At 32.0% G+C, this 14,407-nt stretch overlaps 1 protein-coding gene across 6 annotated transcripts in view; it reads right to left on the bottom strand.

Moving 5' to 3' along the window:
- Positions 1–3,602, bottom strand: part of LOC110799264 (organ-specific protein S2) — a 37,920-nt gene extending 34,318 nt beyond the window's left edge. Inside the window, exons 1-9 of one of the 6 annotated variants that reach the window (XM_056842150.1) lie at positions 3,445–3,602; positions 2,061–2,282; positions 1,864–1,971; positions 1,646–1,753; positions 1,415–1,525; positions 1,188–1,295; positions 965–1,072; positions 740–847; positions 261–662 (exon numbers count right to left, since the gene is read on the bottom strand). In XM_056842150.1, the coding sequence (XP_056698128.1) occupies positions 531–662; positions 740–847; positions 965–1,072; positions 1,188–1,295; positions 1,415–1,525; positions 1,646–1,753; positions 1,864–1,971; positions 2,061–2,282; positions 3,445–3,498 (1,059 nt within the window). In that variant the 5' untranslated portion in view covers positions 3,499–3,602 and the 3' untranslated portion in view covers positions 261–530. Of the gene's footprint in view, positions 1–260; positions 663–739; positions 848–964; positions 1,073–1,187; positions 1,296–1,414; positions 1,526–1,645; positions 1,754–1,863; positions 1,972–2,060; positions 2,283–3,444 lie in introns of those variants that run through there. The other 5 variants (XM_056842152.1, XM_056842151.1, XM_056842153.1 and 2 more) reach the window with 5 other exon arrangements.
- Positions 3,603–14,407: the final 10,805 nt, after the last annotated feature.

Genomic DNA, 14,407 nt, shown 5'->3' with positions numbered 1-14,407 from the left:
AAGGTTGTATTTACGTACAACACTAAGAAAGTCATAAAAACATAATAAGACTTTTTAGTCAAAATCCTTCCTCAAAGTTAATAATTTAAAATTAAATGTTGTTAACATAATTGAAACATTTTCGGGGGAAAAAAAATTAAGTATGAAATTACGCTAATAATCATAATTAGAGAATAATCAAACCAACTTAAAGATACAGGGTCTTACAGAAATTTACATTGCTAATTATTAACGGATTCAAAAGCAGAAATAAAATAAAATAAAACAAACATGGAAATGAAGTTTATTACCATAGTTATATTTAGGGATAGACCCTATAAAAACATGGACTTAGCAAGTAGAAAAGCATTAAAATAAAGATGTGTTATAAACCAGAAATACAGACATCAGCCCACAAAAAACTAAACCAGAAATACAAACATCGGCCCATAAAATACGATTTATGCATCAGTAGCGCAACTGACTTGATAGATGCTAGCTTCTCGTGAAGTAAATATGTTGTAATCTTTATTTTTGGGGTTTGACATCTTTTAAAGGACATAATGTCCGTAACGCATGACATTGGACGATGGATCAAATTCTTTGTTGAAACCTTTCATTGCTTCCCGCTTCTCATCACTTAGGCCTTCAGCCTGTTCATCAAGATTGGCCATTGATTCAAACTAATTAGATATTAACATTTTAGATTCTAGTTTATCATGAAATTAAGTAAGTTGCAATATGCATTTCAGGGCTTCACCTGTCTTGGAAGGACATAATGCCCATAACGCATGACGTTAGGTGATGGATCAAATTCTTTGTTGAAAACTTTAGCCGCCTCTTCCTTCTCATCACTCAGGCCTTCAACCTTTTCATCAAAATTGGACATTGGTTTAAATTCATTAGCAACTATAATTTCTTAGATGTAGCTTATCACTAAGTTAAGGAAGTACTTTATAATCTATATTCTATTATGTGGTTTCACCTCTTTTGCAAGGACATAATGCCCGTAACGCATGGCATTGGATGATGGATCAAATTCTTTGTTGAAACCTTTAGTAGCTTCTCCCTTCTTATCAGTTAGGCCTTCTTCCTGTTGATAAAAATTGGTCATTGGTTTAAATTCATTAGCAACTAACTTCTAAGATGGTAGCTTATTTATCATGAATCTAAGTAAGTGCGTTGTAATTTGTATTTTGGGGGTTTACCTCTTTTGCAAGGACATAATGCCCATAACGCATGACATTGGGCGATGGATCAAATTCTTTGTTGAAACCTTTAGTTGCTTCTCCCTTTTCATCAGTTGCGCTTTCTACCTGTTCATAAAAATTGGTAATTGGTTTAAATTCATTAGCTAGCAACTAACTTCTTAGATGGTAGCTTAATTATCATGAATCTAAGAAAGTGTGTTGAAATATTTATTTTGAGGTTTCACCTCTTTTGGAAGAACGTAATGCCCGTAACGCATGACATTGGGTGATGGATCAAATTCTTTGTTAAAATCTTTAATTGTTGCTTCTGCCTTCTCATTAGCTAGGCCTTCAACCTGTTATTTCAAAGTTGGGCATTGGTTCAAATTCATTAACAGTTAACTTCTTATACACAAAATTTTCATAAATTAAGCCAAGTAATTAAGTACGTTATAATATGTACGTTAGGGTTTCACCTCTTTTGCAAGAACATAATGCCCATAACGCATGACATTAGGAGATGGATCAAATTCTTTGTTGAAACCTTTAATTGCTTCTCCCATCTTATCGGTTAGGCCTTGAACCTTTTCATTAAAATTGAGCATTAGCTTATATTCATTACCAACTAATAACTTCTTGAATGTTAGCTTTTCATCAAGGTTAGTACGTTGTAATATTCAATTTGGGGCTTCACCTCTTTTGGAAGGACATAATGTCCGTAACGCATGGCATTAGACGATGGATCAAATTCTTTATTAAAACCTTTGATTGCTTCTTCCTTTTTATCAGTTAGGCCTTCAACCTGTTCATAAAAATTGGGCATTGGTTCAAATTCATTAGCATGTAACGTAACTTCTTAGATGCTAGTTTATCATGAAGCTAAGTAAGTACATTGTAATATGCACTTTGGTGTTTCACCTCTTCTGCAAGGACATAATGCCCGTAGCGCATGGCGTTGGGTGATGGATCAAATTTTTTGTTTAAAACTTTAGTGGATTCTCCCTTCTGATTCTGATTTAAAAAATCTTTGATTGATTCTGGAATAGGTTGGTCCTTCATTATCTCTCTCCAATAATCTCCTGGACTCTTTCTCCCATTGGTTGGTCCTGCAACCTGTTCATCATTCGTCATCCCAAGTTAAGAGTTGAAATTAAATTGTTGCTCTCTTCACCTAATATTATCATGTTTGAACTTGAATTGCTAGACCTTATTAACTAGTTTTAGTTGTAACTAAATTGAACATTAGTACAGAGTAGTTGTTAATTGAACTATTTTTTTTAAGACAGTAATTTGAACTTCTTAATATTGATATGATCATTTAAAAAAAAAGCTCGAGTACCGTAAAATTCATGCTACAGTTGATGCGGCACACACGGGAAATGATAAATCCAAGGAAGAGTTTCACTTCTTCCAAGGAAATCAATTTTAAAAAAATGTGGATTTCCTTGGAAGAAGTAAAATTTTCCTTGCATTTATCACTTCCCGGCACACATCGGTCAGGATACACAGTATGCTCTTATAGTCTTATGTATTTATTTAGGGAATTTGTATGCTTTTACTCTTGCATACTACTACAAACAGAATGAGAAACAAACGTTTTTTTTTCTTTCCTTTTTTATACTTAAGAGATAAGAACGTTTTAATAATACTACAAACACACAATTTTGGGGGAAATTCAATTTCATATAAAATTATCATTATGAGTATTTCCGAGAAAGAAAATTAAAGTAATTTTAGAGAATGACACTCCCCCATCGATCAGTCTTTTCTAGAAGGTTTGTCCGATCCAGATTCTTAGGGATTAAGGTTACAAGTAATTCCTTGGATGAAATATAATTCCTACTCTGTTTACTTACCAATAAATAAATAAAATGGTATTCTTTTTTTTTGTTCTATGTATTTGCATTTTGCGAGGTCTTTAAAAAAAACATGTTTAACCAATTACATAATACGAAGTATATCTTTAATTATGTACGGAGTACGTGCTAGTTTAAAATGTATTTGCATTTTGTGAGGTCTTTAAAAAAACATGTTTAACCAATTACGTAATACGAAGTATATCTTTAATTATGTAATTTTTGTTTGGAATATACGTTACGTTATCACAAAATACTTGTCAAAGTTTTCTTACTTCGATGCATGATGATATTCAGTGAACAGAACAAAAAAAGAGAAGATAATACAAGAATAAAATGCAATCGAATTCTTGTACAGAGAAATATAGAGGCATAAAAAGTTGGTGCAACCAAAATTGAAGCAGAAAATAGTTAATTACCAAGATAATTGAGAGCAGAAATATGAACAGGATTCTCATGATGTTGAACTCCATATCTGCAAGCTTAGCTAAAAGACTTGAAACGATTTATCTGTGGAAAATAGGTAGTATGGGTTCCCTTTTATAATGTAAATTACAACGTTAAAAAATTGGAAAAATATCTTCCATCATATTTCATCCGTTCTTTTTTAGTGAACACTGTTTGATCACTTTTGGCACTATTCATACAATCTAATTTGACTATTAATTGTGATTTATCCTGAAAAAATATATAGTCGATCGAGATGTTGTTATAATGTCTCATCGTATATATTCATACGGAGTAATATCAATTTTTTTTATCATTTTTATTGAAAATTAAAAATATTAATGATTGAAATATTACATTGGCAAATGTGATAAAAAGAATGTGGTCAATTAAAAAAGAAAGGATGAAGAATATCAAGTGGTTGCAATTTGTTTTTATTAAAAAGGTGAAGGGCATGTAATCATGTATGGCCATTTCATGAGAGTGATGGATAGCTCAGTTGGTTAGAGATTCTATCCCGGTTCCAGGTGATCCTGGGATCGAATCTCATCCCCCGCCCTTGTGGCTCATTCATACCAAAAAAAATAAAATGTATGGCCATTTTATCGCTTATCTGTTTATGCAATACAAAGTACTCCTTTGTTTATTTATTAAACTAACACTCCCTCGTCTCACATTAGTGTTTATACTTTTTATTTTCATATGTCCTAAATTGGTTTTTACATTTTTATTACGGAAAAAATTCCACAATTATTTTAATACATTTTTCTTTCCACTACTAAAATATTAGGGTGCCACAATCTTTCATATTCCATTAAAAATATTATTTTATTGGAAAAATAGATGTGAAAACTGATACTATTTGATTTTGAAAAATATTTCAGTTTTCACATCTATTTTTCTAATAAAATAATATTTGATAATCAGACGATAACTTATATCCAAAAACAATGTGCCATGATAAGTGTCTTAATTTGAGACGGATGGATCGGAGTAGATTTTAAGCTCATGCGATACACGAGTTCTATGGTAATTATAAAACTGTCACGTAATACGGAGTAAAAGGTGATGGGAATGAAAAACAAATCTTTCCCTCAAAAAAAAAAAAATGAAAAACAAATCTTGTACACGATGAGTATGAAGCTAGCTTGATGCAAATTGTTCAACTGAAATTTGACTGAAAAACTACTTAAAAGAAGGATACAAAAGACATGATGCATGGTTACAACTTACAAAACACATGTGTCATCATCGTGGCAATTTTTCCGTATTAAAATAGCAGTATAGATAGGGTTATGTCGTACTCCATACTAATTAACATAAGTATAATGGTCATTTTAAATTTTTTGAAGTCGAACTTGAAGCAATTACATGTTTCATCAACAAGTTGGTATTATTGGACTCGAACAGAACATGGCCCGATTCAATAATAACTCGCACTTTAAGATAACTGAGTAACTTGACTACTATCTCTCCTGACATAATACATACTTCATCCGTTTAGACATAATACAAACTTTCTTTTTACAAATATATATATATATATATGTATATATATATAAATAAATGTTATCATATAAAACGTACGTGATATATTAAACATAACGGTAAAAAATAAATCTATAAATGTCGGGTTAATAACTACAAGTATATTATTTGATAGATTTTGTTACTTACAAAGTTACAGGTTGGTTATTTGGTAAAACAACCAGCTTAGTTGGTAAAATTTTGAAAAAATGGTACCTAAAAGTTAAGATCGAATCCCGTATACGCCATTCGCCATGCACTAGTTACTTTTTCCCTCTCCGGCCGGCCTTACACCAAAAAAAATATATATATATATATATATATATATAAAGGAGGCATTTTTGCTGAAATATAAGAGCGCCACGTAGGATTACTAATGGTTTCGGCCAATGAAAAATAAGATATCTAATTTATTTTTGAATTAAAAAACTAAGTGCCACGTAGATAATTAAGTAGGTGCCACGTAGATATATTTAAATGCAAATAAAAAAGTTATAGACTCACGTGTTGAAATCACAACACAAGTTTTGATACAAAAAAAGACTTCGATCTAACCTAAAGTTTATCATATAATGAATTAGGCCATACGTAGCTAGGAAACTAGAGTCAAAAAAAAAAATTACTATTGCTTTTCTACGTATACTCCTATTAGATACAAATAGATATTTATAAAATACTCCGTATATATTTACAAAAAGATAAAAATAAAATACGGAGTATATATTAACAAATATTTAGATATATTATAAAAATATAATCAACTAAAGAAGAACTCCAAATATTAACGTACCTCAGTCTCACATTCACTCATTATATGCATCATATATTCATATGGCATTTCAACAGTGGAAATCCGAAGGAATAACTTTTTTTTTCATATATAGATTTTTAAATAATATGAAATACAAAATTTTGAAAATTCTAATCAAATAATATAATGATTCCAAGTTACATACTAATACTAATGCACCAGTGGCGGACCTTGAACAGTTTTACGAGGGAGGCCGGTAGAAAAAAATTAAGCAATATACTATGTAATTGTACAATTATACACAAATTTTAGGGGGGCCGTAACTAAAAATACACTACAAAAATTTTCAGCCGGGGGGGCCAGGCCCACCCCACAAAGATCCGCCCCTGTAATGCACTATAAGTCTATAACTCTTCAAAGATATGAGTAAAATTCTAATCATATTTAAATTTATAATTGATTATGTCCTATAAATTGATCGTATTGTTCAATTCATAACTCATACACAATCATAATTTAAATTCAGAACGATTGAAAAATAAAAGTTCGTGTTTCGCGCTTGATTGATGTGGTGAACTTCCGCAAACAAAATAGTTTAATTAGTTTGGACATGGTCCTTATCGACGAAGAGATATATAATTCTTCTAATATTTACTTTATGATTTTAAAATAAATTTCTTAAATTAACTTATAATGTTATCATGTAACTACATGGTGATTATGTGCATGCCTCAATTAAAGCTATTCGTAGTAAAGTTTATTTGAGTTATTGTGTAACAATTCTGCTAAAAAAATTTGTCTTTTATTCTTCCTTTGTTGTTTTTTTCTCTTTTTAGATGTCGTTGGTATGGTTGTGAATAAAGTTGGAGATTTTATCGAAATAGAATACCAATGATACACATTTTTTTTCTTCTTCTAAAGAGTTAATTAAATATAATATTTTTTTTTTTTTTTTTGGTTCTACTACGAGGAGTTCCCACCGCCTTCGGCGAGGTAATCTCCCGTGGGAGTTTGCATGGGTACCTCGATGGGCAGCATCCCTCCCAGTTGAGATTTTTTCCATTCCCAAGGCTCGAACCCGAGACCTTGGTTAAGGAGCAAGAGGCCCTTAACCACTCATGCCAACCTCAATTGGTAAATATAATATTTATGGTGTTATTATATATTTAGTTTTCTTATCTAAAACATGACATGGGACAATGAGCCCATTTAAAAATTTGGAGCAACTGTTTTGCTGAATATTCACAACAAAAATACGAACTTGGGGATTCTACTAAGCCGTTTGCTATAGTTGTTACGTCTACTATGATAAAACAATTTGTAGGTAAGTATTGGTATAACACAATATAACTCATATATTTCTTAAAATTGTTTTATGAACCATTCATATATATATATATATATTTTTATACAGGTAAAATTAATCTAACCACTTCACCATCAACCAAAATATATATAAATCTTGATGTTCCAGAGTTTCATAAATTGAAAGACAAAGTTGTCAGCAAGCTTCAATTTGTGAAATTTTTACTTGAAAATAAAGGTCAATTATGATTTTTAAATTGGACCCCATCATAATACAACTACTTCCATCAATTATGTGTCTAAATATTTGTCAAAAATCCGTATGTATTAAAATTCAAAAGAAATTCCATAAATTAACTCATTAAATTAAAGAATTGTAAATCCGTCTATAGATTCTACGCGATACTTATCTCATACACCCTTAATGCTTGGATTCAATCTCTTATTTTTGGGAATTATCTTGGTATTGGAGTTGAAATGGTTGAAAATATGAGTCAAATATAATGGGTATGTGCTTTTTATAAAAAATGATGGGCATGCGCTATAGATTTTGGTTTCTTATTTCATACCATATATTTTGTGCAATTATTACATTGATTTGGGGTACAAAAAACAAAACTAAAACGAACTCATGTATTCACCAAAATGGCAACCTAATAATATAAGTAAAAATAGTTATTAAAAATAAATAAAATAAACGAAACTCGTGTATCGCACGGGCTTCAACAATAGTATATAACTAGTATAATACCCGTGTGATGCACGATTTATAATCTAAATATAAATTTGTATGAAATCTGGTAGATAATTATCATCAAAATAAAGTTTATAGATATTCTCCAAATAAAAAAAAATTAATGATGGATAAATTTGTTATTGCTCATTCAATGTCTTATTTATTAAAAAAAATTAAGCAAATAAGAGTACATAGATAAAATTATTTTCATTCTCATTTACCACTTGTGTCAAACATAAGGTTATCTCACCCGCCCTTCACTTAGATATTAATACTCCCTCCGTCCCGGAATACTTGACCTGTTTTCCTTATCGGGCCGTCCCTTAATACTTGACCTGTTTCTAAAAATGGAAATATTCTAACCATATTATATTATTTCTCACTCCACCCCTATTAACCCACCTACCCCCTACTCCATACAAAAAATAATTAAAAATTCAACCCCTACTCACCCCCAACCCCACCTCTTAACCCACCTCCCACTAACACATTAAAATAATACCCCATTATCAACTACTACCTATTAAATTAAATAAGTCAATTCAAGTTCCTTAAACTCTGTGCCGGTCAAACCGGGTCGAGTATTCCGGGACGGAGGGAGTACCCACTTAATACTCGCACAATCGCCCCGTCAACCTCATGATCGGATCACTTAACACCTATTTAGACCATTTACTTTATTGAGTTAGAGATGACTTTGAGACGGGGCATGGTTTTCACACCCGCACCCGCCTACAATTCTCATTTTCATCCCCTCCATCTACGATATAGGAACGATACCCACCCCTCCCAGCCTCCATCTCGAGAGGTACAAAATAAAATCCATCCCCTGTTCATCACCCCCCTTCACATGTATCAACACCCACCCCTAGACTCGGCTTTTTTTTGTAAGAGAGTTTTGAATTTTAAAACTCTAGTATATAAAGCCTTTGAAAATTCGTTTATATGATTAAAATTATTAAGTAAATAAACAAAAAAGTATAATATGTAAGTTAATAGTACATTTTTTTTATATTCATTATCAATCAGATGAATTAAGGATTAGCGACGCGGGTAGGTCCAATCTAAAATCCATCATGGCCCCTTCACCTGCGGTGGATAAATTTTTTAACTCCATCGCCCAATAAACTTTCCTTCATCGCCACCCACTTGAGGCGGGCGGATGCACGGAGAGGTCTCCCAAAAAACCCGTCCCAATGACAATCTGACATCCCTCTATTCGATAAATAATCCAATTTTCTTTTCAACTAAATTTTAAATATATTGACATAAGTTTATTACGAAGTATCAAACTGATTGTATTAGTTATAATGTTGAAAAGTGACATACATAATTAGGATTTGGTGAGTGTTTTCAAATCCGATCAATTCAAACTCGCCCCATCACCAAGGTGGGTACATATATGTTATCCTTATACCCATCCTCCAAAAATCTCTTTTTGTTAGTCAACATTAGTCAATCATCTACGTTTAACTTTGTTGTCAGACCAATATAAAATTCAAACTCGCCCCATCATCAAGTGTGATTCACCATTTACATATATAATTTTTTTTTTTGCACGGAATTTTAAAGTGATATTGCAGTCATTTACATTAATATATAAAAAATATTTTGTTATTGCAAAGATATTAATAATCAAAAGTAATTCCAACAAACACCAAGTATAAAAAAAAGTTTGAAAGTAGGACAAATAACAAAATTGAATACATATTTTTTGCGAAAAAAAATACTATGTTATCAGATTAAAGTTGCACCTTCCTTCTAATTAAGTAGGAAACTACCACTTCAAACGTCACATTCGCAATTCCTGCAACATCTACTACACTACTCATTATTCATTTCCAGTAAAATTACAATTATAAAATGGAAAAGAAGAAGTTCTTTAGCAATCTAATGATATCTGATTCCCAACATTGATAGTAAACTAATTCGTACTTCGTAATAATTGACAATAATCAAACTAACTTGAGTTACTTTAATGGCATCTAGGTTATTGTTGCATTTTTAGATGAATCAGTTTATTTTATTTTATTTTATTTTTTACTAAAAAGAGACAAATAAAAAATAACACATGACAACTTTTACATGTCTAGTAGGTTGTTTCCGATTTTGACACGTTAAAAGCAAATTACCCCTAAAGTTTGTATTATTAAAAAATAACTCATGGTTGGGATTAATAAAAGAAGACATGTCAAAGTTGGGATTATTACGTCGATTTCTCCAATAATAAACAATCAAATGAACGTTCGAACATATATGTACTTAGTATATGACACAATTTCTAAACGAAACTTGATAATACTTACAATTAATTATTATTTATGGTATAAGAGAGGCAAATCAGAGAGCAATATTTGTCATCTCTACATCATTTGTCACTTTTTTAGTATAGTACAGAGTATATAGATTTAAATTAAGAAATTTATTGACATGGGTAAATAAGTAATTCGTAGTATAATCGATTATTACCATAAGTAATTAGAAGATTTTAGGTAAAATATATATAAAGTATATTAATTATTTTATCATAGGTTAGTTACCAATATTTTAAAAGAGACAAATTAGAGCGATATTTTTCAGCTCCACATCATTTTGCCTCTCTTTAATATGACAGTTCTTATACAGATGCTTGTTAAAAGTCGACTAAAATATAAGTCAATTGTTTAGACTAAAATATTTGGAGGAGCTTTTTTAGGTAGAGAGGACTATGTGTTAGCTAGTTATGTTTTCTTGTTTACTACTTCTTCCTTTTTTTTTTGCATCTAAAAAATTTTGGAATTACGTAGTAAAGTAGTATATAGATTAGATTACACAAGTTTTGCTCATATTTAAAGAAGTTACATAATTTTTTTAGAGTAGTAAAATATTATTATCAATTGCAGTGATAATTATTGAATTTAGTTGTTAAATATACTATGTACAAAATAGTACAATCAATTACGGTTATAATTATCTCGTTTAGTTGTTAAATATACTACGTATAAAATAGTACAATCAATGCCTTTTTATAATGATCACATTTAGCTATTAAAATGTTATAGAGTACGTACTATTGTAATTTTTTATACACTCTTATTCATACTTGATTGATTTTATAATTTATTTGTGTTCGAATTATATATGTACGAAATACAAATAAGTAGGCTACTCTTGAATTTTTTTATAATGATCGCATTTAGCTGTTAAAATGTTATAGAGTGCGTACTATTGTAATTTTTTATACACTCTTATTCATACTTGATTGATTTTCTAATGTATTTGTGTTCGAATTACGTAAGTACGAAATACAAATAAGTAGACTACTCTTGATTTGTTTCATAAAAATCATAAAATACTACGTATAATAGATTATTTTTTTAATAAAAAGATAATCTTATACTCCCTCTGTCCCTTAATACTCGCACCGTTTTGACTTTTTGCACTATTCACATAATTCACTTTGACCCTATTTTATTTATAGTATATGAAAACAAATGTTAGTATATAATATATTGTTGGCTTCATCTTAATATATATTTTCAAAATATTAGTAATTTTATAAATTTTTATAATATGTAGTAAGAGATATTAGTGGTCAAAGTTGTGCATTGGCAAGCGTGTCCAGTCAAAACGATGCGAGTATTAAGGGACGGAGGGAGTATTGATTATATTTGTTACCAAATATAGAAAAGATACAGTATATAATTTGAAAATCTATTTCTTATGTATAGAATGAAATCTTTTTTTATTTAGCGCAAAAGAGAATCAAATATATTTTTGAGGTAAATGTTAACAAAATAATTATAGATCAAGTATTTTATTTTATTTTTAATTTTTTTTATATCTACAAGAGAGGCAAATCAGAGAGCGACATTTGTCAGCTCCACATTGATTTCCTCTCTTTTAGTATAATATATAGATAATAATAATAACAACCTTGTGGTCACCCTATATCTTTATCAGTTTATTGGCTAGCTACCATATAGCCATGTCTACTGTCTACTACGTACTGGATCTTTAATAACGTGGATGACCACCATGAGAGTAACTTACAACCTTCAGCTTACTACCTTTAATGGCTACTGGCTCACTTCTGCACCAGTACTTCTCGATTGATCGATCTCACATTGAAATTAAAATTAATGGCTAGGCCTACAGATCGGCCAGCTCATGGTTTTTAATTTAAATAAAAAGACACGTGTATTGTGTTATATGATTTGAGAATGAACCTTTCGTACGTAGCCATTGATTAATTTCCCATGTGAGATCGATGAAGTGGTGCAGAAGTAGGCCAGTACCCATTAATCTCACTTATATATACATGTATGGTTGTTTTGTACTCCGTACTATACCTTAATATTGTAGGTAACGTATTATATGATGAAGATGAAAATGGTGGGTGGGGGGTGGTGGTGATGTCGGTCATCTACGTGAAAGAGACGAAGATAACGGTTCTGTTTGGTTTGGTGTTAAACGTTTTTATAGAAAACAATTTTCCCTATTCAATCATTTTACGTTGTTTGGTTTGACAAGGGATGAAAAACAATTTTCCATAACTCACTTAATGGTGGAAAAACCTTTTCCAATTCAAAGAAAGGGAAACCACTTTTCTTCCTTACTAATTACCTTTTCCTTCTTTCCATCCATCTTCTCTCGTTTTTTTTTTTTCCTATTAATTTTCTTGTAAGGAATCAAACTAAGGAAAATTAATTTCGAATTGTGTTTTTCTTGGGAAAAAGATTTTTCATTCAAATTATTTTTCTCTGAAAACGTTTTACGCTAAACCAAATAGAGCCGATCGCCGCTCCTCTCTCTCCCTCTCCTTTTTCTCTCTTCTATCTCATCTTTTAGGGTTTTAAGTTTCTTGGCCGTTTAGGCGGAAATTAGACTATTTCCGACGCTTCTTTTTGCTTTTCATTGTTTTCTTTTCATGTTTTGTCTAGTTTTGGTTTCTCTTTCGTTGATTTGTTCCCAATTTATTCTTGGGTTGTTCCCAATTTATTTGGTTTTTCCTAGAGTTTTCTAGGTTCTTGATTCTCATTCATGGATGAGAATGTTTTTAGGGTTTCAATAATTGGGAAGGACATTTGGATTCATACAGGTTTAGGGTTTATCATCAACTCGTCGATCAGAACATCGCAGATTGCGAAGGGCTCTACGAAGATGTGAAATCATCGAAAATCACTGCTCGCGTCAAGCTAGAAGCGGTGGAGTACGAGATGTGTTTTAGGATGCAGAATAGTAATTGTTTTGATTGTAACAGTTATATATTTTCTTTGAATTTGTGGTATGCAGATCTATTTTATCATTGTAGATGTCGTATGGCTTATTATTAATGATATTATTCTTCCCCCCTAAAAAAAAATAAAAAAATACACCAAATAGAGCCGTAGAGAATTAAAGATGGCACATGCACGACTTCGTCTCTTTGCCAGACCGTGCTTTTTATGTGCCAAGCAATGCTCTTTCCGTTCCCGTACTTGTGCCATGTCGTGGCTTTTTCGTGTTGGGCATGCCGTGCCTCAGGCCGGCCCGGCCCAATGTCATCTTTACTCGGTACATGTCCAAGTTGTAAGTAATGATTATGAGTAAGTAGTTGGTACTGAGATATACTATAATTAAGTATTTAAAACAGCAGTTTTTGTAGTTCCGATTCCAAATAACTAAAAAAGGGTATGTTGGTCATTTTGCTTGGGGACACAAAAAGTGTAATTACTAAATTACCCCTTATTAGTACAGAAAATGGGGTCTGTAGTATTTAACAAATTACAACCATATGAAATTACAGGCTGCTATTATACATGAAGTGATCAGCCGATAGCCCGATACTTATCCAAGTACCAACTACTCATAATCATTACTTTACAAAAAGCCATTAATTTCCAATGTGAGATCCAGAAGTGGTGCAGCAGTAGCCCAATAGCCATTAAAGATATGATAGTGAGCAGAAGGTTGTAATTAACCCGGCCCATGGTGGTGATCCACGTTGTCCGCCTGCAATACGATTAGGGCTGTCATAATTTGACCCGATTCGAGAAACCGACCGACATCTTAACCGAATATATCTTAGAAGTAGAGGCTCTTGAACCCGAACCGAACAGATCCGGTACTGATCCGAAATCCGATTTGACCCGTAAGTCAAAGACCCGAACCCGATCCGCTAACAACCCGAGGAGACCCGGGACCCGATTAGTATCCGACTAGTTTTAACCGAACCCAACCCGCATCTGACCCGATAGCAATCCGAAATCCTATTTTACCCGATAACTACTGCAATCGACCCGACCCGATAAAACCCGATATCCGATTTAACCCGCATTGGTGTTGACCCGGTCCAAATGAACCCGAAACCGACTTTCAATCGAACTTTGGACGGAGGGAGTAGAATTCTAAAAAATTAGTATTTGGCATGTAATATTAGAATTATAAAGTGATATGAATTTGATAGTGAACTCGAGAGCTACTCGATCCATACAACATAAGAATACAAGCCAACCTGATCTTAGCTCGAACCGCAAACCGCAAACTCAATCCGTAATTGACCCCGATCTGAGGTGCGACCGATCCGAACTTGACCCGAACACGAGACTCATGATCAAACTTGACCCGAACCCGAGACTATATCCGATCTAGACAT

This window comes from Spinacia oleracea, chromosome 4 (genome assembly GCF_020520425.1).
Source record: "Spinacia oleracea cultivar Varoflay chromosome 4, BTI_SOV_V1, whole genome shotgun sequence".
In the NCBI taxonomy this organism is placed as follows: domain Eukaryota; kingdom Viridiplantae; phylum Streptophyta; class Magnoliopsida; order Caryophyllales; family Amaranthaceae; genus Spinacia; species Spinacia oleracea.
The sequence above is the reverse complement of the archived record's forward strand: the minus strand, read 5'-3'. Positions and strand labels throughout refer to the sequence as shown.